The sequence below is a fragment of the Delphinapterus leucas genome, chromosome 15, assembly GCF_059928025.1.
Source record: "Delphinapterus leucas isolate spDelLeu-1000000601 "Yukka" chromosome 15, BTC_Dleu_Yukka2, whole genome shotgun sequence".
NCBI classification, from domain to species: Eukaryota; Metazoa; Chordata; class Mammalia; order Artiodactyla; family Monodontidae; genus Delphinapterus; species Delphinapterus leucas.
Window position 1 is genome coordinate 67,658,270 of NC_143143.1, and position 22,786 is coordinate 67,681,055.

The 22,786-nt window shown below is 39.6% G+C and overlaps 1 protein-coding gene and 1 pseudogene across 14 annotated transcripts in view; both read left to right on the forward strand.

Moving 5' to 3' along the window:
* RALGAPB (Ral GTPase activating protein non-catalytic subunit beta) overlaps positions 1-22,786 on the forward strand; it is a 101,751-nt gene that overhangs the window by 59,772 nt on the left and 19,193 nt on the right. For 13 of the 14 annotated variants that reach the window (XM_022592422.3, XM_089896865.1, XM_089896867.1 and 10 more), the window contains 7 exons: positions 515-648; positions 5,073-5,255; positions 6,513-6,664; positions 12,436-12,623; positions 14,945-15,051; positions 16,663-16,815; positions 19,176-19,385. In XM_022592422.3, coding sequence (XP_022448130.2) covers positions 515-648; positions 5,073-5,255; positions 6,513-6,664; positions 12,436-12,623; positions 14,945-15,051; positions 16,663-16,815; positions 19,176-19,385 — 1,127 coding nt within the window. The remainder of the gene's footprint in view (positions 1-514; positions 649-5,072; positions 5,256-6,512; positions 6,665-12,435; positions 12,624-14,944; positions 15,052-16,662; positions 16,816-19,175; positions 19,386-22,786) is intronic. The other variant, XM_022592423.3, reaches the window with a different exon arrangement.
* Positions 3,066-5,080, forward strand: LOC149747493 (small ribosomal subunit protein uS3 pseudogene; annotated as a pseudogene).

Here is a 22,786-nt window from a genome sequence, read left to right on the forward strand (position 1 = left end):
TGTTAAAATTTGTTTGAAAAGGGATTGCATGTAACTTTTGGTGGTTTAAACCCTGAAAATAATTTCAGTAGATGCTTTAGGATAATTCCCAGCATCTGAGGAGATTCTAAAATTTGAATTCTTTCCTCTATAAAATTCCAAGGAAATAATTGATAGCCTTTTTATTGTTTTGCTTTTTTTTTTAAATGTAACTCTGTGAGTTAATTTAGAAGTTTTAAGATTTACATTGCTATAAAAATGATATTGAAACTTTCAAATCCCAGTGGATGTCTGTATGAAAGTACATGAGCTGGGAGCTAGAAGCTGCTCTGGTCCAGTGTGTGTGCCCTGTGCACTGTTGTTCAGTCAGGCTTGACGCTCAGGCCAGTGGGGCGGGGAGCATAGCGCTGTGTGGGTGCCCATCGTGCTCACTGTGGCTGCTGTGGTCTGTGCCTAGTGGAATGCTGTGCTTCTCGTTACTAATGCTTAGTTGTTTTCCCTCCCTGTGGGATGTGGCATTGGGGTTATATCCTAGCTCTTAATACAGATTCAGCTGCCGGGCTCCTGATTCGCAGCATTCATCTCGTCACCCAAAGACTCAACTCCCAGTGGCGGCAAGACATGAGCATATCACTGGCAGCTCTAGAGCTCCTCTCTGGCCTGGCGAAGGTGAGAAGGACAAATCCTTTTATTTTAGCCCAGCGGCCTTGGACTATGGCTCTTTTTTCTGTATCTCCTGACCCCTTCTTGGGGTATTGCGGTATTGGTTATATTCAATGCAGTTGATATCAAGGTGTGCAGAAATGAGCCTCCAAGTGAGATTTTACAAAATGATCTTTACTATTTTGTTTAATAGGTTCAAAGAGTGTGAATGATATTTTTTGCTGTTAAATTACTGGAAACATTTCAATGCTTGCTATTCATTTGTACATAATAATAGAATACCTGTTGATTTATACCTGTTGATTTTGTATTTGCTTATAATACCCTTAAATTTTCAACAACATTTTGTGCCATTATAAGATCATGTAACTTCAATGAACAAATGCAGATTTGGCAACAAAAGAAAAGCTTATCCTAAAATATGCCATTTGGGACTACCTGTGATTCTTCCATCTTCCATTATCAGAGATAAGTGAAAATTGGCTATATTTTCAAATTTCTTTCATAGGTCTTTTTCAGTTTTGTGGAACCTTAGAGCTGGGTGTCCATTTGCATTTCTCTAAGTATTTTCTTTTTTTTTTTATTGAGGTGAAATTCACATGACATAAAATTATCCTTTTAAAGTGAACAATTCATTGCCTATTAGTACTTTCACCGTGTTGTGCAACCACCACCTCTGTCTAGTTCCAAAACATAACCCCAAAAAGAACCCTGTACCCATTAAGTGGTTGTTTCCTGGTCTCTGTTTCCCCTAATCCCTAACAACCACCAATCTGCATTGTGTCTCTATAGATTTACCTATTTTGGATATTTCTTATAAATTAAATCATACGACCTATGACCTTTTATGTATGGCTTCCTTCACTTAATATGTTTTTGAGGTTGATTTATGTTGTAGAGTCTGTCACAACTTCATTCCATTTTATGGTTGAATGATATTCCATTATATATTTATGTACCAATTTGTCCGTTCCTCTGTTGCACATTTGGGCTGTTTCTACCTTTTGGCTATTGTGAATAGTGCTGCTATGAACATGGACATACATGTGTTTATTTGAATACCAATTTTCAATTGTTTTGGGTATATACCTAGGAGTGGAATTGCTGGGTCATATGGTAATTCTATATGTAACTTTTTGAGGAGCTGCCAAACTGTTGTCCACAGCGACTGAATCACTTTACGTTTCCACCAGTGATATAGGAGGGCTCCAATTTCTCCACATCTTCACTAACATCTAAATGTTTTCTTATCTGTAAAATGGGCAGGATTATCTTGTGTGTGCGTTTATATATATATATATATATATATATATATATATATCTTGTATAACACCTGGTGATGTGAGGATGAAATGAAATGAAATATATAGAACACTTTGTAAACACAAAGGTGATGTACACACATAAGGTGATATTGTCTGAGATAAAATTTAAGCCCTCGTTTTACAGATGAGGGGACAGGTAAACAGAGGCTGTGACTTACCTAAGTCATGAGAGACAAAATAGGCAAGTCACCACCACTTAGAGCTTACCTTTACCTCAGAGATTCTCAAGGATAGATGAAATGGCCATAGTTTTGTGAGGAGCAGTATTGATGCAGAAGGTAAGAAAAGCCATTTGTGAGACATGCAGGACCACACTGTCTTTGAGAGCAAGGTACTGTTGCCTGTGACCTTCAGTACACTTGCAGTGGTAAGGAGTGATTAGTCCTAGATGGAGTGCTCTCTGGACCTAACGAACTATAAAGGGCTAACACTGCGTGATTTCAAGACTTGCTGTATAAAGCTATGGTAATCAAAACAGTCTGGTATTGGTATAGGGTTAGACAGCTAGATCAACAGCGTAGTATATAGGGAGTCCAGAAATAGATCCACACATGTATGGACATCTGATTTTTGACAAAGGTGCCATGATAATTCAAAGGAGAAAGGATAGTCTTTTCAACAAATGGTGCTGGAACAATCAGATATTCATATATCAAAAAAAAAAAAAGAACTTTGATTCATACTTTGTACTATGTACAAAAATTACCTCAAAATGGATTGTAGACCTAAATATAAAACCAAAACTCTAAACTTCTAGAAGAAATAATGGGAGAAAAATCTTTATTGGTTGTACAGAGATCTGGTTTATACAGAGATTTCTTAGATATTATACCATAGAGGAACAGACTATTAAATTGGACTTTATTAAAATTAAAAACTACCATTCTTCAAAAAGTACTGTTAAGAGAATGAGATGAAAAGTCACAGATTGGGAGAAAATCTTTACAGAGTATGTATGTGGTGAGGGACCTGTATCCAGATCATATAAAGAATGCTCAAAACTCAGTAATAGCCTTTCGTTTTGGTGGTGTGCAGTAGTAATATGGTGGTGAAAATTTCCAAGAAGAGGACGTTTGTTGTTGATGGCTTTTTCAGAATTAAACTGAATGAGTTCCTCACTCAGAGGCTGGCTGAAGATGACTGCTCTGGAATTGAGGTCTGAATTATACCAACCAGGACAGAAATCATTACCTTGGCCTTCAGGAGCAGAATGTTCTTGGTGAGAAGAATCCAGGAATTGACTGATGTAGTTCAGAAGAAGTGTGGATTCCCTGAGAGCTACGTAGAGTTTTGTGCTGAAAAGGTGGCCACACGAGGTCTGTGTGCCATTGCCCAGACAGAATCTCTGCATTACAAACTGCTAGGAGGGCTTGCTCTGCAGAGAGCCTGCTGTGGGGTGCTGCAGTTCATCATGGAGAGGGGGGCCAAGGGCTACCGGGTCATGGATGTCAGGGAAACTCCAAGGACAGAGGGCTGAATCCATGAAGTTTCTGGATGGTGTGATGATCCACAGTGGAGACCCCATTAACTACTATATTGATACCCCTGTGTGTCAGTGTTGTGCTGGGCATCAGAGTGAAGATCATCTTGTCCTGGGATCCAAATGGTAAGACTGGCCCTAAGAAGCCCCTTTCTGACCACATGAACATTGTGGACTCTAAGGATGAGATGTTATCCATCATTTCCATCTTGGGACAGAAGGATAGGAAGCCAGAGCTACCTGCCATGCTCGAGCCAGTCCCCACTGCATAACATGGTCTTCTTGGCACCTGCATCTGGAGTCTGGATGTTGCTTTGTAAAGACCTTTAATACAGTCTTTTAAAAAGACAGTATAACAATGACAGCAAAAGCCCTCAATAATACAACAAACAACCCAGTTTTAAAATGGGCAAAAGACTGGACAGATATTTTACCAAAGAAGATATACTGATGGCAAATAAGCACATGAAAAGATGCTCATTATCATTACTTATTGGGGAAATGCAATTAAAATCACAGTGAGATACCACTCCATACCTTTTAGGATGGTTAAAATTTAAAAGACTGACCATACCAAATGTTTGGTGATGATGTAGAAGAATTAGAGCTCTCATATACTGTTGAAGGGAATGTTAAATGGTGCAACCATTTTAGAAAACAGCTTGGCAGGTCCTTAAAAAACTAAACATGCATCTATCATATGATTCAATCAGTCCACTCCTAGAAAATAAGAGAGCATATACGTGTACAAAGACTTGTACATGAATCTTTTTAGCAGCTTTATTTGTAATATTCAGAAGCTGGAAACAATCCACATGCAACAGGTGACTGTATAAATTAATTGTGGTATAATCCATATAATGGAATACTACTCAGCAATAAAAAGGAATGAACAACTGATACACACAAAAATGTGGATAAATAATTGTGCTGAGTAAAAGAAGCCAGACTCTCCCCCCGACCCCCACCAAATAGTGCAGTACTCTATGATTTTATTTATATAGAACTCTAGAAAATGCAAGTTAACCTATAGTGACAGCAAATCAGCAGTAACCTAGGGAGGGGGCAAAAAGGAATGAGAGGAAGGATTACAAGGGTGCATGAGATTTTGAGGGGTGATGAATATATCCACCGTCTTGATTGTTGTGATAGTTCACAGGTGTATACTTAGGCTACAATTTATCAAATTTTACACTTTAAATATATGTAGTTTACTATATGTTAATTATACCTCTGGGCAGCTGAACAGAACTTTGTAGCCCATAGAGCATTGCTGTGGGGTTGGGTTAGGGGGCTTAAAAAATGTGCACATGTTCCATTGCCAGCTATTCTTTTGATTTGTGGCAGTGATGAGTAGCTGCACCCCAGGAGTTTAGGTTTTAGAGCATGAAAAAGTATGCTAAAGTGAAATACTGTTTTAGGGTTTGAAAAATGACCTCTATTTTTATAGAGTAGTATATGATAATACATCTGAAATGTTATGTTCTTCTATATAAATAATACTTTAAAAAGCAAGGCTTCCTGTGGTGTGTCATATTCTCAGAAAGGCTGGGCCTCAGTGTTGAGGATTTGACATTGGTACAGTGGTTCCTGGCTAACTGTGTTCACCGTACGAATACACTCAGGTGAAGGTGATGGTTGACTCAGGTGACCGGAAGCGAGCCATCAGTTCCGTGTGCAGCTACATTGTGTACCAGTGTAGTCGGCCAGCTCCTCTTCACTCCCGGGATCTTCACTCCATGATAGTGGCAGCTTTTCAGTGTCTCTGTGTCTGGCTGACAGAGCACCCTGATATGCTTGATGAAAAGGTTAGTCTACTAGATCTTAAACCAGTAAATAGAAACAAAAATGTATGTTGGGAAAATATCTTTTGAAAGAGAATATCTAAATTTAAATACAACATTGCATACTTTAAACTGAATATACTTGTTATATTTCAGGAAAACACTTGTCCTAGTGAGCATAATTCAAAAACTGTCATCGTACTTATACAGTTGACCCTTGAACAATATGGGGTTGAACTGTGTGAGTCCACTTATATGCAAATTTTTAAAATAGTAAATACTACACTATTACATGATTCCTGATTGGTTGAACCCGTGAATGTGGAACTGTGGTTAAGGAGGAACCGCATATATGGATATGGCTGACTATACATGTGGATTTTCGACTGAACTGAGGGTCAATGCCTCTAACCCCCATGTTGTTCAAGGGTCAAATGTATTTGGTTGCAAATTAACCCATGGAGAAGTTCTTTTCAAAGATGCCTTTGAATAATTTATCTGTGAACTGTCAAGAGATGGCCGGTAGGTACTTTGGTCACCTGTCATCAAACCAAGAAGGGCAGTTGATAGCCAGGCTGCAAACCTAGAGCACTGCTTGTTCATAAAGGTTGCTTGTATCTAAAAATTTCATTTCACACACGGTTCTTTCTTTTCAAGTAGACACAGATATCTAGGCTGCTTTCTCTACCATTGTTCCATGTAATACTTTTCTTATGGGAAGGCAGACAGTTACAAAGAATTCACAGTGTAAATAAAAGAAGAGATACCAGGTTTATTGGAAAATTATAGAGAGCTTTATATAGTTTTTAAAAAATAATACTGTTGATTAACTCTTAGTCATTTTCATGATGACTTGTAAAGTTATCATACCAGAAATTGCTTTAAAATGTCAATAACCTATGAGCTTCCCTTTGGATAATGTAACATATTTTACACTATCTAGGTTTAACTGAATTACTGTTACATCTCTTTCACTCAGCCTTTCATGATTTACAGTCCATGGTAATTTTACAAGAATTGTGACTGAAAAAATTGAATTGAATTTATCATTACTTATTATCTAAATCTCTTAACACTCAAATTTAGTTCTTTAAAGAAAAATTGGGGGGGGGACAAGTTTATTTTATTAAATTATTTTGAAGTTAATATATACCTATTCAAGAAAATGAGAAATTAGAGTCCCACCACCAAAACACACCCATATTGACACTTTCATGTATTTCCTTGTCGTCTCATAAGATAGGTGTATTACAAAAGCTAATCTGCTTTTCCTTTTTCTAGGACTGTCTTAAGGAAGTGCTAGAGATTGTGGAACTGGGTATTTCAGGAAGCAAGTCCAAGAACAGTGAGCAAGAGGTCAAGTACAAAGGAGATAAGGAGCCAAACCCTGCATCTATGAGGGTAAAGGATGCTGCTGAAGCCACCCTAACATGGTATGAAAGTGACTGCACAGGGATTGTGCCTAAGAGTTAGATGGGATTAGATGTGATCCTGTGTTGTTTCATCTCCTCCCCAGTTGTTCAGCATTAAGTGACACAACCCCATTTAGGATACTGTTTCTCCAGAAATAAAATGGAAAAGAAATGTCTTGTTTTTTGGACCAAAGGAAACCAGGAACTTGGGGCTGAGAGTTTGGGTCCTTGTTTTTCTATGCTGGTTGTCAGTTAATTCAAGTCATATCATTTTAGAGCTGGAAAGGATCTTGGAGAGCCTTACCCACCCCCTCATTTTGATGGCTGAGTCCAGAGACAGGGTATGTCTGGGTCACACCATTAGGTCTCCTGCTTGCCAGCTCAGTGGTTTGTATTCTCTGCTATACCATTTATATTACATACTATAGGTTCATTCAGCAAGATTTATAAACTTCCTCTTATGAACTGGTAATAGGATGTAAAGATAAATCAGATTCAGTTATCGCCCTCAAAGAGCTTCTTGTCCAGTAGGGAAGATAAGATGTGAACACAAATATCTATAATGCTAGTTAGATTAAATGCTCCAAGAGACGAGGTACAAATAAAATGCTGGGGTGTTGGAAGGAGGAAATGAATACTTCCAGATTCGGGGAAATCAAAATAAGATTCCTAAGGAAAAGGACATTGACCTGCTCTTAGAGAATGGATAAAGTTTGAGCTACAAGTCAGATTGCAGGGTGGTTAGGCAGCAAGAGAAGACTCCTATGTCAAGCAATTTGGTTGTGAAGGGACAGAGACAGGTTGGTATCTTGAAAAAGTATTAGAGAGAATTGAAAGAGTGTGTTTGGCCAGTTAGTGAGCAGAGTAGAAAGAGGGAAGAAAGGCAGTTTATCAACTGAAAGGAAGAGGTAGGTGGAGAAGATTAGGTGGAATTGGTACAGATGGAAAGATGAGGCCTATGAAAGGGTAACTGTAGATGAGACCCCAGAACAACATAAAAACAGGAAGGAGGAATGTCAAGTCAGTCTGGGTTGGCTCATCTTGGTCTTCTTAGTAAAGTGGTAGGTAAGACAGCTTGTAGATTTGTATGTAAATCAGCCCTTACCAAGATCCCAGAATCTTTTATGAGTTCTGTGACCTGTTGAAAGCTTCACACTAAAGTGTGCACAATAAAGTTGGGTTTATATCAGTTCCTCATGGGCTTAGGTCATTCAGTAAAGTTTTAGAAGCGCACTTGCTTTAGTTCAGTCCTGCTCACTATGCTAATGATGGGCTTTCATTGACTTTGTGGGGGTTTGGCTAATAGCTAGAAAATTAGAAAAATGCAGTTGAGTACTAGAAATAATAAAAGTCCAGAGAGAAGACCTGTGTGGGCTGGGGTGGACTTAAAAGCATTATTAAAAAACTAAGACTTGATGTGTGTACCTTGAAGAGTAAGGGATATGGAGAAAGGGGGAAGGACATTTCTCACTGGGACTCTGCATTATATAAAAATAAGTTTGCTCCATCCTAGGCTGGATGGGACATTCCATTGAGAATATGATTGGCAGTGAGGATTGGATATGAGCTCGGAATAAGTAGAGAGTCCTGGGATGCTTCCAGAACTAGCCAGTAGTTATTGAGGTGGCTCATCTGTCTTATCTCTGCTGGCAACTCTACAAAAGGCATCTTTAGTTTTAAGTCTTGAAGAGGGCCCTGAAGAGTCATCATGAAACATATCCAAATCACATTTTCTCTGTTCCCTCACAATTACAGCTTTATGTCAGTATCATTGCTGTTTTCCAGTTATGCAAACACAAAACTTTGACTCATTTTCTGATTTATCTCTGCTTTATCTGCTATTCCCCATATGAAGCCAGTGACTGAGTCCAATAGACTTTACCTTTGAAAGTATTTCCTCCATTTGTTCTGACCTCAGATAGCATTCCCAGTCCAGGCCCTTATCACTTCTTGCCTGATTTCCCTGTTTTCAGCCTCTCACACTTTTCATTTTGCATTCTGTTGCTGAACCCATCATCTTAGGTACTGTGCTTATTCTGCTGCTTGAGTGATTGAAAACTGAATAGATTGCTGTTTACTGCCATATGGTGTGAAATTTTTGGTCTCGTTTTCAAGGCCCTCCTTGAGTCCCCACTCAAACTGTCTGATCTTTCCCAGCACATCCCTTCTGCCACAGCTGGCAGGCCACTTGTGGCCGTGAAGTGTACATGTTCATACCTGTCTATATACTTCCCTTGGGTTTCAGGACTTCCCTCTTCTCCTCTTGGCCACATCCTCCATTGTTCGGTGCTCACATCATATCCACTACTTCCATGGACCTTCTTTGGTCATTCTGCTTCTTTTCCACACCTCTGTGCTCAATTAGTCTGACCTTACCACACTGCATGAATTCTACAGTGTCATGATCACACCTGGTTATATTTGATAACATGCTAGTGTTACCTCCCCAACCTGGGTAAAGGCCACATTTCCCTCTTCACACCCCTCACAGTGCCGAGCACACAGGAGATAGTTACGGAATGCAGATCAACTGGTTGGTGTTTTTTCCCTTGTTGTATAATATACATTAGGACTCTTGGAAGACATTTTAGCGGCCCCTCTGCTTAGTCACCTTTAAGACTTATTTACCAAGTTATTTGGCCTCTAATTTGGGGATACTTTAACCCTCAAGTTTGCCCATTTCATTTTAATTGTTAAAAACTTGATGTTTACACTGAGCTGAAATCTCTCCCACTTTAACTTCTACCCATTGTTTCTGATTCAGACTTTTAATAATGAAACCCTTTTTTCCGAGGAGTGGTGGTGTCCGAAGACAATGCTCATGTTGTTTCTAATTCATTTCTGCCAGTACCTTCAACTGTTTTTCATATGACAGGGATTTAGAGTACCTTTATCATCCTCGTCTTTTTTTCTTTCAATGGCTCAGGTTTGTCTGTGTACCTCTTTAAAGGTCAATGACCTTTAAATTGTAGAATATTATATTTTCATTAAAGTGTACTTAGAGACTGCATTGGGCTTTTGAGAACCTGGTGATTTGTACTAAGTCAACTAAAATCTTAGAGGCTTTTTTTTTTAACGCATTTACCTTTTGTCTTTCTCATCCTGTACTTATTTTTGGGGGGTGGTATTTGGATGTAATGTACAGAATTTTACATTTAAACTTGAAATTTCTTTATGTAAGATTTACCTCATTATTATTAATCTTTTAAGATTCTTTTGGATCTCAATTCTTACTCTGATATATTAACTCTGCAGCTCAACTTTTGGTCAACTGCAGATTTATTTTATTTATTATTTTAAAATTTATTTATTTATTTATTATTTATTTTTGGCTGTGTTCGGTCTTTGTTACTGTGTGCGGGCTTTCTTTCAGTTGCAGCGAGCGGGGGCTACTCTTCATTGTGGTGCGCAGGCTTCTCATTGCGGTGGCTTCTCTTGTTGCAGAGCACGGGCTCTAGGCCAGCGGGCTCAGTAGTTGTGGCTCGTGGGCTCTAGAGCACAGGCTCAGTAGTTGTGGCGCACGGGCTTAGTTGCTCCGCAGCATGTGGGCTCTTCCCGGACCAGGGCTCGAACCCATGTCCCCTGCATTGGCATGCGGATTCTTAGCCACTGCGCCACCAAGGAAGTCCCCAACTGCAGATTTAATGAGCCTGCCCTGTGTGTCCTAATCAAAGATACTGATAGGGGTTTCCCTGGTGGCGCAGTGGTTGAGAGTCCGCCTGCCGATGCAGGGGACACGGGTTTGTGCCCCCGTCCGGGAAGATCCCACATGCCGCGGAGCGGCTAGGCCCGTGAGCCATGGCCGCTGAGCCTGCACGTCCGGAGCCTGTGCTCCGCAATGGGAGAGGCCACAACAGTGAGAGGCCTGCGTACTGCAAAAAAAAAAAAAAAAAAAAGATACTGATAAAAATATTGAACAGGGTCTTCTCTGGTGGTCCAGTGGTTAAGACTCCGCTTCCATTGCGGGGGGCACAGGTTCTATCCCTGGTCAGTCGGGGAAGATCCCGTGTGCTGCACAGCGTGGCCAAAAAAATAAATGAATGGTTAGTTCTTTAAAAAAAAATATATATATATATATTGAACAGAGAAAGACTCACAAAGCACATGATAAGAGGTTTCCCTTCAGGTTCACAGAGGTTTTTAAATCTTGTCTGTAAGTTTATAATGATACACTGCCAAATACTTGCATGTCTTGATTTCAGAGATATTTCTCTGCCTTTCCAGTCTAGTAATCATCAAGAAGAGAAAATGTGGTTAGGCTGGTGTGACGTGTACCCTTGCCAGCAACCTATTTGATAATGTCTTAGAATCTTGCATGGAACATAAGCTCACATGGTCCATATGCTTTGTGACAACCATCTCTGTCCCATGTTAGAAAACCCACATTTTCCCATTACTTGTCTCTTGGTTTTTCATAAATTCTTAGGCCTGAACTCATCATGAAGTTCTCCTGGTCCTTGAAATTCTTAGATAGTCCTCCTCCTAGGAGGAGAGAAAATGGAAAGGAAAGTATCTGTTGAGCAGTGTTGCCTTCTATTATCAGAGAGATTTGGGTTCAAGCATTAGAATGAAAGAGAAAGGGAGAGGATTGCAATGGTGTTGGGGAATACTAATTTTCAAATGAGTTACGTATGAAGGATCAGGTGATATTAGGACCACAAGGTAAAATCTTTAAGTTTTCTTAAGAAGATTCTTTCTGTGTTTCAGTTTCTTAATTATAAAATGGGAATAATAATGGTAGCTATCTCATAGGGTTGTTACGATAACTAAATAAAATGTGTAAAGTGCTTAGACCCAGTGCCTGGCACATGGTAAGTGGTATATGTAAGTTATTACTATTATGCATTGAAGGTATGCAGAAATCTCTGTGGATATAAACATTTCGGAATGGTAAGACTTGATCAGTTGAATTCCAGTTTATAAAGCATTTTTTCATATATATTCTCATTTAATAATTACAATGGTTCTGTGAGATGTTAACTACTAGTGCATCAAGTTCCTTATCTGTAAAATGACGGTATCTATTCACGGCCACACAGTGAGAAGGCAGTAGGCCCTGTTTTCTGGTCTCTTGATGATCACTTATCTCTTGTGAGCCTGAGTTTCCCCGTCTGAAAAATTGAGGGGTCTTGGCTGATCTTTGGATCCTTTTCTAGGTCTAGAATGCTTTAGCATTATCCTGAAACCTGGAGCACACACATTTTTTAAAATATATCTTTAGGAGCTTCATGATTTGGAAGTATGATTAGTCAGGTTCCCTGGGTAGCAAACTTCAAGAGAGAGAAATTTGCTTGCAGGAAGTTTATTGGAAAGTGCTCTCAGGATCAACCCTTATGAGGGAATGAAGGAAGTAGGATTGAGCAGAGGGAAGACATAAACTGTGATGCATTTGCAACAAAGAGCTCTGGAGCTGGGCTGGCCCTTCAGGATTCTCTCATGTTGGGGCCGGGGGGCTGGGAATTTATACCCCTGCATTAACAGTTCATTGGACGAGAACTGCCCCAGGAGGAAGCTGTGATCTTGAGTGAAGTGGTTCTCATTGGCCTCTCCAGGACTCAGCTGAAAGCTATGGCCCCATCTCCCTGCATCTGGGGGACTGGGTCTTTCCGTCTTGGAGAGGGAAATCTGGACAGCACACCACAGCATCTGCCACAGGGAGTAAATCTGACTCTCAAAGAGGAAGCGTGGCTGTGGTCAGATAAATCCAGAAGAACAGAAGGACAGATTGATGCATGAGGTGAATTTAAGATTTCCCTTTGGGGATTAACTGTTATCTTTTGCATTCTCCGTAGTATTATGCAGTTGCTTGGCGCATTTCCTTCACCCAGTGGTCCTGCCTCTCCTTGTAGTCTGGTGAATGAGACCACTTTGATTAAATACTCCAGACTGCCAACCATAAACAAGCATAGTTTCCGGTACTTTGTCTTGGATAACAGTGTCATCCTGGCAATGCTGGAGCAACCTCTTGGAAATGAACAGAGTAAGTTTCAGCACTTTGGGCTTTTTCCATTGCTAAATCAGCATGTTCATCAGTATTAGCAAGCTGTTTCCAGGATCGGGGAAGGAAAGACTGCAAATTCTAAGTAATTTTGCATTTGTCAGAAAGCCTTCTAGCTGATGAGATAATAGCAGCTAAAAAATAGAGGGTCAGAAAATGCAATATACATATTAAATAGAATCTTTTAGAGGCCCTTTATTAGAAAAGAGCTCCATAATTTTATAAAAAGTTTAGTGGGATATTTCTGTTGTTTACTGTGTATAAAAATCATTATTACTCTTTCGTCCTTCTTGAACTTTGGATCCTGCCCCTCTCCTTTCCCGCCCTTCACTCCACATTGTTCTTTTTCAGTTATTGGTGCCACCCAAACAGGCTGGGAATTGGAGGAGTCATCTTTGCCTTCTCCTTCCTGTTTGTTACTCCCTTATGTAGTTGGTTTCCAAGTTTCTACCCCGCTAGTGACTTTGGAATCTTCTTTTCTCTGCATTCCTCCCAGTACAGCCAAATGCAGGACTTTATTATTTCTTTTCTGGATTATTGCTTCCTACCTGATCTGATTCTTCCTCCTTCCAGTTCCAAAATTTGTTACCGTTACCTCCATCCTACTTGCTGCCACCATTGCATTCATCCTCAAATGCAGATCTGACCATGCCAGTGCCCTCCTGAAAATTCTTCAGTGATTTTCCATTGACATAACATGCACTGTTTTCTTCCCCTCTTTCCCCCAATTATAAACCATCTCGAGGTGTGTGATTACCACTGCAATGCAGACTGCTCAGAGTACATTTTTTTCTGATGGTAATTGGAATCAGCCAGTATGTAAAGGAAGCATGTTCTTAGAGAGACCCTTATTGCTGGGAAGGTAAAGGAAAGTGAAGGTTACAGAATCGTTGGGCATACAGGGAATCACCTAGCGTGCAATTCCCTCATTTACAGGTTAAGAAACTGGGGCTCAGAGAGGGTATGTGACTTGTCCAGGGTAACTTGAGAAGTGCATGGTATGACCAGGACTAGAGTCCAAATTTTCTGAACCTCATACTATCTCTTTGTTATTGTTGCCCCACAGTGATAGGATTTCCTCAGTGATTAAAGACTTACCTTCTTACTTTTGCAAACGTGAAAAGGATCTTAGAGTCCCATGCAAATTCTGTTGAGTATATATAGGTAGGATCTCATAAATCCATAAAATGAAATGAGACGTTTCCCAGTAGTTCAGGGAGGAGTGAATACCATCACAGCTTTCCTTCCTCTTGTGGTAAGATACAGTGACTTTAATATGAAGTGGATGGGGCCTTTAATCGTTGCCCAACTCCAGAAGCACTGGTCCCAAGTCTTTCCTTCTTAAGGCACCTCATCCTTCTCTACCTTAGACCTGGGTGTTGCTTGACTTTCTTCCTTGGTTTGTGCCAATTATTCATGATTCCTCCAGTTTCCCACTCCCGAGCCACGTGCTAAAGAGGCTGTAAAATCCCAGTATCCTCTCCAGGTTTCCTGGCCTGAGGGATAAATGTCAACCCTTTTCCAGATTTTTTAGGACTCCATTACTCTCATTCTAAGCAATTTCATTGCATTGGAATTCTATCAAAAATATAAACAATTGGGATTTTATAGAAGTACAAGGATATTTTAATGGCTCATTGTAATAGTTAATAACAGAAGTAAGAGAGAGAAGTTTGAACAAGTTTGACTCCTACACCAGAGACAAAAGAAGGGAGGGAATAGGAAGAAGGATCTGGGTACTCAGGAAGTCCATCCTGAGTTCTTTACCTCCCTTCTTCCTGCCCCTGAACTTGTGTTGGGATGAAACAGTGCCTGCCTGTGGTGGGCCGTGGTGCACAAAGGCATGGGTGAATGTAACATCAGCACCGCAAGCACCCAGCCTGTCTTCTGCATTTAGGTCATTTCCAACACTGAAAGTTAAGAGTATTTGCTAGGATAGTGTTACCCAAAAATGTGTATGTGTATTGCTGGAGGTATGTGAGATGATGTTGGTTGATACATCGGTGAACATTATTTTATGTATTTTTAAACATGTGTTTTAAAAATATATAATTAGCACACCAAAATTCATGATTTTCCTTTTAAGGTAGAAATATATCATTTCCTTCAAAAATTTTAAGTTTAAATTTAAATAGTAATAGCGGTACTTGAATATGGCAGAATCCACAGAGATGGTTCACAAAGGATAAAAATTAGGGAAGCACTATGCTAGGGCTTTGATTATTAGAGGCTCTAAAATTGACAATAGGTGTATTTTATATGTTGTCAGAAATAAAAACTTTTCCACCAACATTTTATTCTAGATGATTTTTTCCCCTCTGTCACTGTGCTGGTCCGGGGAATGTCTGGAAGACTTGCTTGGGCACAACAACTTTGCCTTTTACCCAGAGGAGCAAAAGCAAATCAGAAGGTATCCATCAGAAGTTACAGGGAAGTGACTAGGAGTGAGTGTGTGTGTGCACGTGTTTGTGTGTGTTGTGATTTAAAGGTTAAATAATATTACAACAAAAATCACAGATAAATATTTTTGATCCTAGCCAGATTCTCAGTCAGTGAGTTCACATCAGAATCATCTTAGGAGCCTAGAATTCCAGGTCCACTGAAATACTCTTTAAAGACGTCTTCAAGGCAGGTGTATTTTCAGAAAGCTTTCCGAGTGACTCTGACATCCACTTATGATTAAGAACTACTGTTCTGAACAGTGGACCGAATTTTTTCCATGCAGTGTTTAAAATAATAAAATTTAGGTACATGCCATTTTGAAAAAAATTTTGCCAGAGCCTTGATGTCTCTGGCAACAGTACTTAGTTTCAAATTGTTTCATATAACTGTATAATTGGTAATATGCTCTATAATTTTTTAATGTGCTGTATAATTTAATGAAATCTTTCTTTGGGGTGGCACAGTTTATTTTCTTTATAACAGTTGTAATCATGTGAATAAAATTTGCTTACGGGAGAAAGTTGGAAAATTCAGATAATAAAGAAGAAATTTTAAATCACCTGTACTCTTACTCTCCAGAAGTAGATAGCCACTGTTAATATTTTAGTGGGTTTCCTTCCAATCTTTTTGTTCCTTTCTGTACATAACACTTAAATAGAATTTTAGTCATTTTTGTATATACTGCTCTTTTCACTTATCACACTGTAAGCTTTTACTTATGTTACTAAAAATTCTTTAAAACATAACTTAATAAAATTTTACCAGCATTTAAGAGAGACGCTCACAAAATTGGAGCAAATGCCTAAAACAATTGAACATTCCATATGTCTCTGTTAGATGAGATGTGTGTGCTGTGAGGAGCACACCCCTATTTGCTCCTGGTGGCGTCACGCCAGTCACATTCTGTCAGCAGCACTGTATAAGCCACTGAATGCCATTAAAGACTGAGGAAGAAGGAGATCAGGAAAGGCGCACTAAAACTGTTTGGTAGTTTAATATGTGCCATATATTTTTTTGTTTAATCCTTATGACAGTCTTGTGGTGGATTATTTCCATTTTTCAGGTGTGAAAACGGAAGTCACACAGCTAATATATATTAAAGCAGGGATTTGGCGCCTTGAAGACCTAGATTCGGTGCCATATCTTTTCACTTAAGCCATGCTGAGGTTCTAATTATCGAACTCACTGTCTAGAGATGCCCAGTGGATGTAAACTTGTACTTTATTATATGGAATGATTTGAGAGCCCTTAGGGAAGAAGGAAGTTTGAGCCTTAAGCTCTGAAATGCCTTACCTATTGGCTTACCACTGAATATGGAAGATTCAGGCCTGGTGCAGTGGAGGTCCGTAACCCATTTATCAGGCACAAAAATCTGTCATAAGTTGATGAACATTTTTATAAAAATAAAAGAGTACATTGGTACCTTTACCATTAGCAGCAGTATTTGCAGATTCTTACTGAATTTCTGTGTTATGCAGTCCTAGGGAAACACAGGCTTCTAAGAGACCAGGGAAATACATGTCATTTCAGATGGCACCCAAATGTAATAAACATAATGTTATTTGTTTTATTTTAACAGCTTTTTGTGCCTGAACCTCGTCCAGTTCCTAAAAATGATGTTGGATTTAAATATACTGTGAAACATCGACCATTTCCTGAAGAGGTGGACAAGATTCCTTTTGTGAAAGCAGATCTGAGCATTCCAGATTTGCATGAAATTGTTACTGAAGAAGTAAGATAAATTATTATCAGCTGTTGTTAAGAGAATGACTATTAACATTCTTCAACAACTTCTGTGGTCAAGACACTGCCTTTCTTTGGTATTCCTGGGGGTGATTCATAAGATGACCTGGGTATTTGTCATCCAGGAGGTTACCATGTAGTAAGACAAATATAGATTGTGGCTGATTGAAAGAAACTGGACATATCTTATAGAGAGGTGGCACTGGGCTGCCTGGGCTGGTCTGTGGTTTCAGTAGTGTTCTGATATGATCAGACCCTAGTGGAGGATATTTGGAGAAGGGAGCCCAATTCAGAGACAGTTATGACAATCTAGGCAGGGGATGGGAAGGACTACCTCATTGACAGTGGAAGTTTAAATATATGGCATGTCTTGTAGAGGTAGATCCAGACAGTCTTGGATTGACGAGGGAAGGAAAAGAGCCAAAGAACTTTAGATTTCAGGCTTGAGTGACAAAGATAACAGTGCCATTTATAGAAATATAGACATTAGGAAGAGGACAGGTTTGGGAAAATGGGAAAAATTTATTTGGGTTTAGATTAATTTAGATACTTAAATAGATTAAGTAATTGGTCACTTAGGTCAAGAGAGAAGAATTTTAAGAAATGGAAGACAGGTATGTCAGGGCATGAGAGAATATAAGGTTAGGAATGGAGGCTGCCTGCAGTTTCCAATGCTAGAGAGATCAAGGAGAAGGAGCACTAAGAAGAGGCCCCTGGATTTTGTCATGAAATGTTGGTGACCTTTGAGAGCAAGTTCAAAGGAGTATTAAAGTGTAAGGGTCTGGGGAATGAATGGTTAAAGAGGAAAAGGCAGTGAATATAAACTACACTGTTACTGTTAGCAGTAAAGGGAAGGGTACAGAGTGAAAAAGAGTGTGAGGACATAGCCTTAGCTAAGGAAACGCAAGGCTGGTTTTTCTTTTTCTTTCTTTTTTTTTAATTCAAGAAGAATTAGAGGTGGAAGGAGCCAGTGGAAAAGGGTCTGCACCTGCCAACACTGTAAGGTGGGCTGGGGAAATGATGAGTAACAGAGTAAAGCCCTGGAGGCAGTAGGGTCAAGAACCTGTGATTGAGTTTAGAAAAGGGACACTTCTGGTAAGACAGGAGAGGAGAGGGTCAGTGAAGGTTCAGAGACATTTAGAGGTGGAAAGGAGGAAAATTAAAGCGCTTATATAAATTTTAATCTTAGTTCTTAGCAATGAAATAGGGGAGCAAAGATGATTCTTAAAATTGCCAGGCAGCCCAGCTAGGTTTAAGTAGCATCATCTGTAGTGAAGTTACTTAATGCACTCTGCTGACTTTCTCCAAAAGTCCTTGGTATCCAGGGCTTCCCTGGTGGCGCAGTGGTTGAGAGTCTGCCTGCCGATGCAGGGGACATGGGTTCGTGCCCCGGTCCGGGAAGATCCTATATGCCGCGGAAAGGCTGGGCCTGTGAGCCGTGGCCGCTGAGCCTGCGCGTCCGGAGCCTGCGCTTCTCAGCGGGAGAGGCCACAGCAGTGACAGGCCCGCATACTGCAAAAAAAAGTCCTTGGTATCCAGAGGCATAAGTAAAAAATTTGAATGGTGTGGAGATTTGGCTGGGTGAATAAGGAAGAATAAGGAACAACACAGCCATGTTATATGCTTAGAAGAGGGTATAAGATGTCAGATTTGGGGATTTAGTTTTGGTTGGGAGGTAGATGAAGCCAGAAGGATGCTAATGGCTTGGGGAAATACGGGGAGGGGTTGTTTGCCTCTCAGTGATAGTAAAGGGGGAGTAGGAGTTTGGGTGAGCTGTGGGAAAGGAATTTCAGGATTGTAGCTCTTGAAAGTACAGCACATCTGAGGTGCAAAGTGTGTCATGGATGGCAAGAGTTGTGAAGGTTGAGGAGGTTGTAGGAATATAAGCCAGGCTGTTCACCAAAGAGGATGGAATTTTAAATAGGATGGATCAGAAGGGAAGCAGAGGTAACTCCAAGAGTATAGCAACTAATGCTATGGTTATAGACTTCAAAACATGAGGGGATCACTGCAGGATGAAGATGGACAGGGATCTGGCAGAGAGCAGCAACTGTGCCCCCTTTCTTGCCAATGTGAAGGGAAGCAGAGACAGAGTGGTTTCACTTACAGCAAGGAGATGAAGGAGCAATTTTTGAGGCTGTAGGGACATGTTTTGGGTATTTGTTTTAACCTTGTAACGTATTTGCTTGATTGTATGCTCTTGGTTGTACTGAATTGAAACTCAGTGTTGATCACTGAAAATTATCTTCATTTATTTTGTTGCTTGTAGCTTTATTTTCATTTAAAACTTGATTAATTCTATTACTTTTATGATAATTCCAAAAAAATGAAATGTTTGGTTTATTTCAGTTAGAAGAGAGACATGAAAAATTAAGGAATGGCATGGCCCAGCAGATTGCTTATGAAATACACCTTGAACAACAAAGTGAGGAGGAATTGCAGAAGAGAAGTTTTCCTGATCCGATTACAGATTGTAAGCCCCCACCTCCTGCCCAGGAATTCCAAACAGCACGCCTTTTCCTTTCACACTTTGGATTTTTGTCCTTAGAAGCATTGAAGGTAATTTCTGTAAACCTTTATGAGTAAATATATTCATATATTAACATTCAGCTGCTGATAGCTAAAGCATTTTTATGAAGATAGAAGGAATTTTAAAAAACAAACTGTTTAAAACCTTACCCTTCATACAAGGAAATGAAATTCCATGATGCTGTAGGTTATAATATGAGCTCCAAGACAGTTTTCCCATGCATATATTTAGAGTTCTGTCTGAGGGGACTGCTTATAATATAATAATATATGCGCCTCTGAATTTTCCTAGGTAATGTAGGACTCATATCACACATATTAATGAAATCTATAGATAATTAGAAAAAAGAATGTTAAAACTCTTCCCCAGTACACTTTATTACTGAAAGTATGGGCTACAATTTACTCTGCTCTTTTATGCCACTTTTAAAAAGGAACAAGTATAAGCACTTCTTATGTTGTGCAGTTCCTGAGATCAGACTGTCTAGGTTTATGTCCTGGCATCACTACTTGCCAGCTGTGTGATCTTGGGCAAGTTGCCCAACTTTTCTGAGTCTTAGTTCCTCATCTATAAAATAGGGGTGGGCTTCCCTGGTGGTGCAGTGGTTAAGAATCCTCCTGCCGATGCAGGGGACACGGGTTCGAGCCCTGGTCTGGGAGGATCCCACATACCGCAGAGCAACTAAGCCCTTGCGCCACGAGTACTGAGCCTGTGTTCTAGAGCTCGTGCACTGCAACTACTGAGCCTGCCAGCCACAGCTACTGAAGCCCGCGCACCTAGAGCCCATGCTGCACAGCAAGAGAAGCCACTGCAATGAGAAGCCCTCGCACCGCAACAAAGACCCAGTGCAGCCAAAAATAAATAAATAAATAGATAAATAAAATAGGGGTGATAAGGATATCCATCTCATTATGATCGTGTCAGGTGCTTCATGTAGTACGTAGTACAAAGTCAACCAGCCTGTAAGGTAAATAATGTCATTATTCTTAATTCCATTAAAACAATTTTACAAGGAAAGTAATGGTATCTCTATTTCACAGATGTGGAAACAGGGCCTCAAAAATGTGAAATGGCTTCCCTGAATGTGGATTTAGAGTTTGTACTAAGGCCTGTTTGTTTTGAAAAGCACAACTGAAGATTGCCAGGCAAGAAGTTGCTTATTGCACAAGTTGCCCCCTGCCCTTACTCGCCAACAGCTACTTGGTTAAAGGCCATTTAACTTTTAAGGAAAGCAGAGGGGAACATTGCTGACTGAGTTTGGATTTCAGCATGTAGATGAAAAATATTTTATGTTGTAGAAAATCGAGTTAGTGGTGGAGAGTAAAAAGTAAAAAACTCTTAAAATGCAGAAGAAAACAACAGAAAGAGGAAAATAATGAGAAATACAGTGGTAAATATGGAAGGCCAGGAACAAAAATACAACCTAAAAATGATTAGTGGTATTCCTAGTGGAGAAAATTGAACAGAGTAGAAGCAGTATATAAAAACATACTAGAAGAAAATATTACATTCTGTGGACTGAAGGGAGACAAGAAGAGGCATGGACTGAAGGGAGACAAGAAGAGCCTTAACAGCCCTGTCTCTGAGATTGAAGTTTTCCTTTCATGTTATCTATTCTGCTTGAAATTTTTAAGCTTTCAAGGAAATAATTCTCATGCTTTCTCACCTGGTTCAGAACATAGGAAAAAGGGACTTCCCTGGTGGTCCAGTGGTTAAGACTCCACACTCCCAATGCAGGGGGCCCAGGTTCAATCCCGGGAATTAGATCCCACATGCCACAACTAAGAGCCTGCATGCTGCGATGAAGATTCCGCGTGCTGCAACTAAGACCCAGCACAGCCAAATAAATATTTTTTTTAAAAAAGAGAGAGAACATAGGAAAAAGTCAGAAAGTAAACTGGTTTATTTTATGAATCTTAGCTTATCTCTAGTAACTTATACCGGACAGCACACACATGAAAAAGCTATAAACCAATCTTTACTTATGAATATATGTGCAAAAGTGTTAAGGAGAATGCTAGTAAAACTGAATTCAGCAGCGTGTTAAACAAATTAACTTCTACAACCAAGTAAGGTTTATCCTAGGAACTTAAGGAGAGTCAGTTATTGGTAAATATTAGTAAAGTTATTAAGAAAATAATTTGATCCTATTTTAGCAGATCAGTCAATAAAACAGTCAGTATTCAGTAGAATAATATTCAGTCTGATTTTTAAAAAATGAATAAACAAAAACCCAAAAACTTAGGGCCAGTAATGTAGATTTCAGTAAATGGCAGCCTGTTTAGGAAACGAGATGGGGAATGAGGAAACTAGAACCACCCTTTGTTAAAAATCAGAGGTAAAGGATATCTACCTTGGCCACTGTTTAACACTGAGAGTTTTTTAGTTAATGAAAAGTTACTTTAATTTTATTTTTAATTAAAAAAAATTTTTTTTTTGGCTGTGTTGGGTCTTCATTGCTGCACGTGGGCTTTCTCTAGTTGTGGTGAGTGAGGGCTACTCTTCATTGAGGTGCACGGGTTTCTCATTGCGGTGGCTTCTCTTGTTGCGGAGCACAGGCTCTAGGCGCGTGGGCTTCAGTTGTTGGAGCACGTGGGCTCAGTAGTTGTGGCATGCGGGCCCTAGAGCATGCAGGCTTCAGTAGTTGCAGCAAGTGGGCTTAGTTGCTCCGTGGCATGTAGGGTCTTCCCAGACCAGGGATTGAACCCATGTCCCCTGCATATGCAGGCGAATTCTTAACGACTGCACCACCAGGGAAGTCCCTATTTTAATTTTTAAATAATTATAGATTAACAAAGTTTTTTTTTAAAATATGCAGGGAGGTTCCCCCAATGGGTAACATCTTACATAACTACAGTATAGTATCAAAACCAGGAAAGTCAGTGAAATATTAAAAGAAACTAAATAAGAGGAAAAAAACCATTGGAAAGGAAAAGACAGTTCTCAGGTAATATGATTTCTAATTAGACAGCCATAAGAGAATCAATAGAATGTTTAAAGTAAATGAGAATTAAGATCACTACACACCAAGTATAGGTATTAATGACTGTGGCTCTAATATGCAGTTACAAATATGATGCCAAAATACCTCAGTTACAACTGCGATATTGACAAAAGTTATTCTAAGAAAATGTATTAAAACACAGACCTAGAGGGAAAAACTTTAAAGTTATTAAGAGTTAAGAGATATAAAATATATGTGTGTTATGTTCCTGAATCAGAAGATCATCCAGAAGAGCAAGCTGATGAGATAGCTTATTTAAAAAAAGAAAGAATGAGGAGCCTTTGTCCTATAAGGTGTATCATAGCATGCTGCAGGTTTGTAGTTCCTTATCCATGATTTCAAAGTGAAAAATGAAAACTAGAAGTTCTTTTGTATGTTTGTATAAAATTCACTTAGTGGAAAAATCTGACCTGAATTGATGCGAGG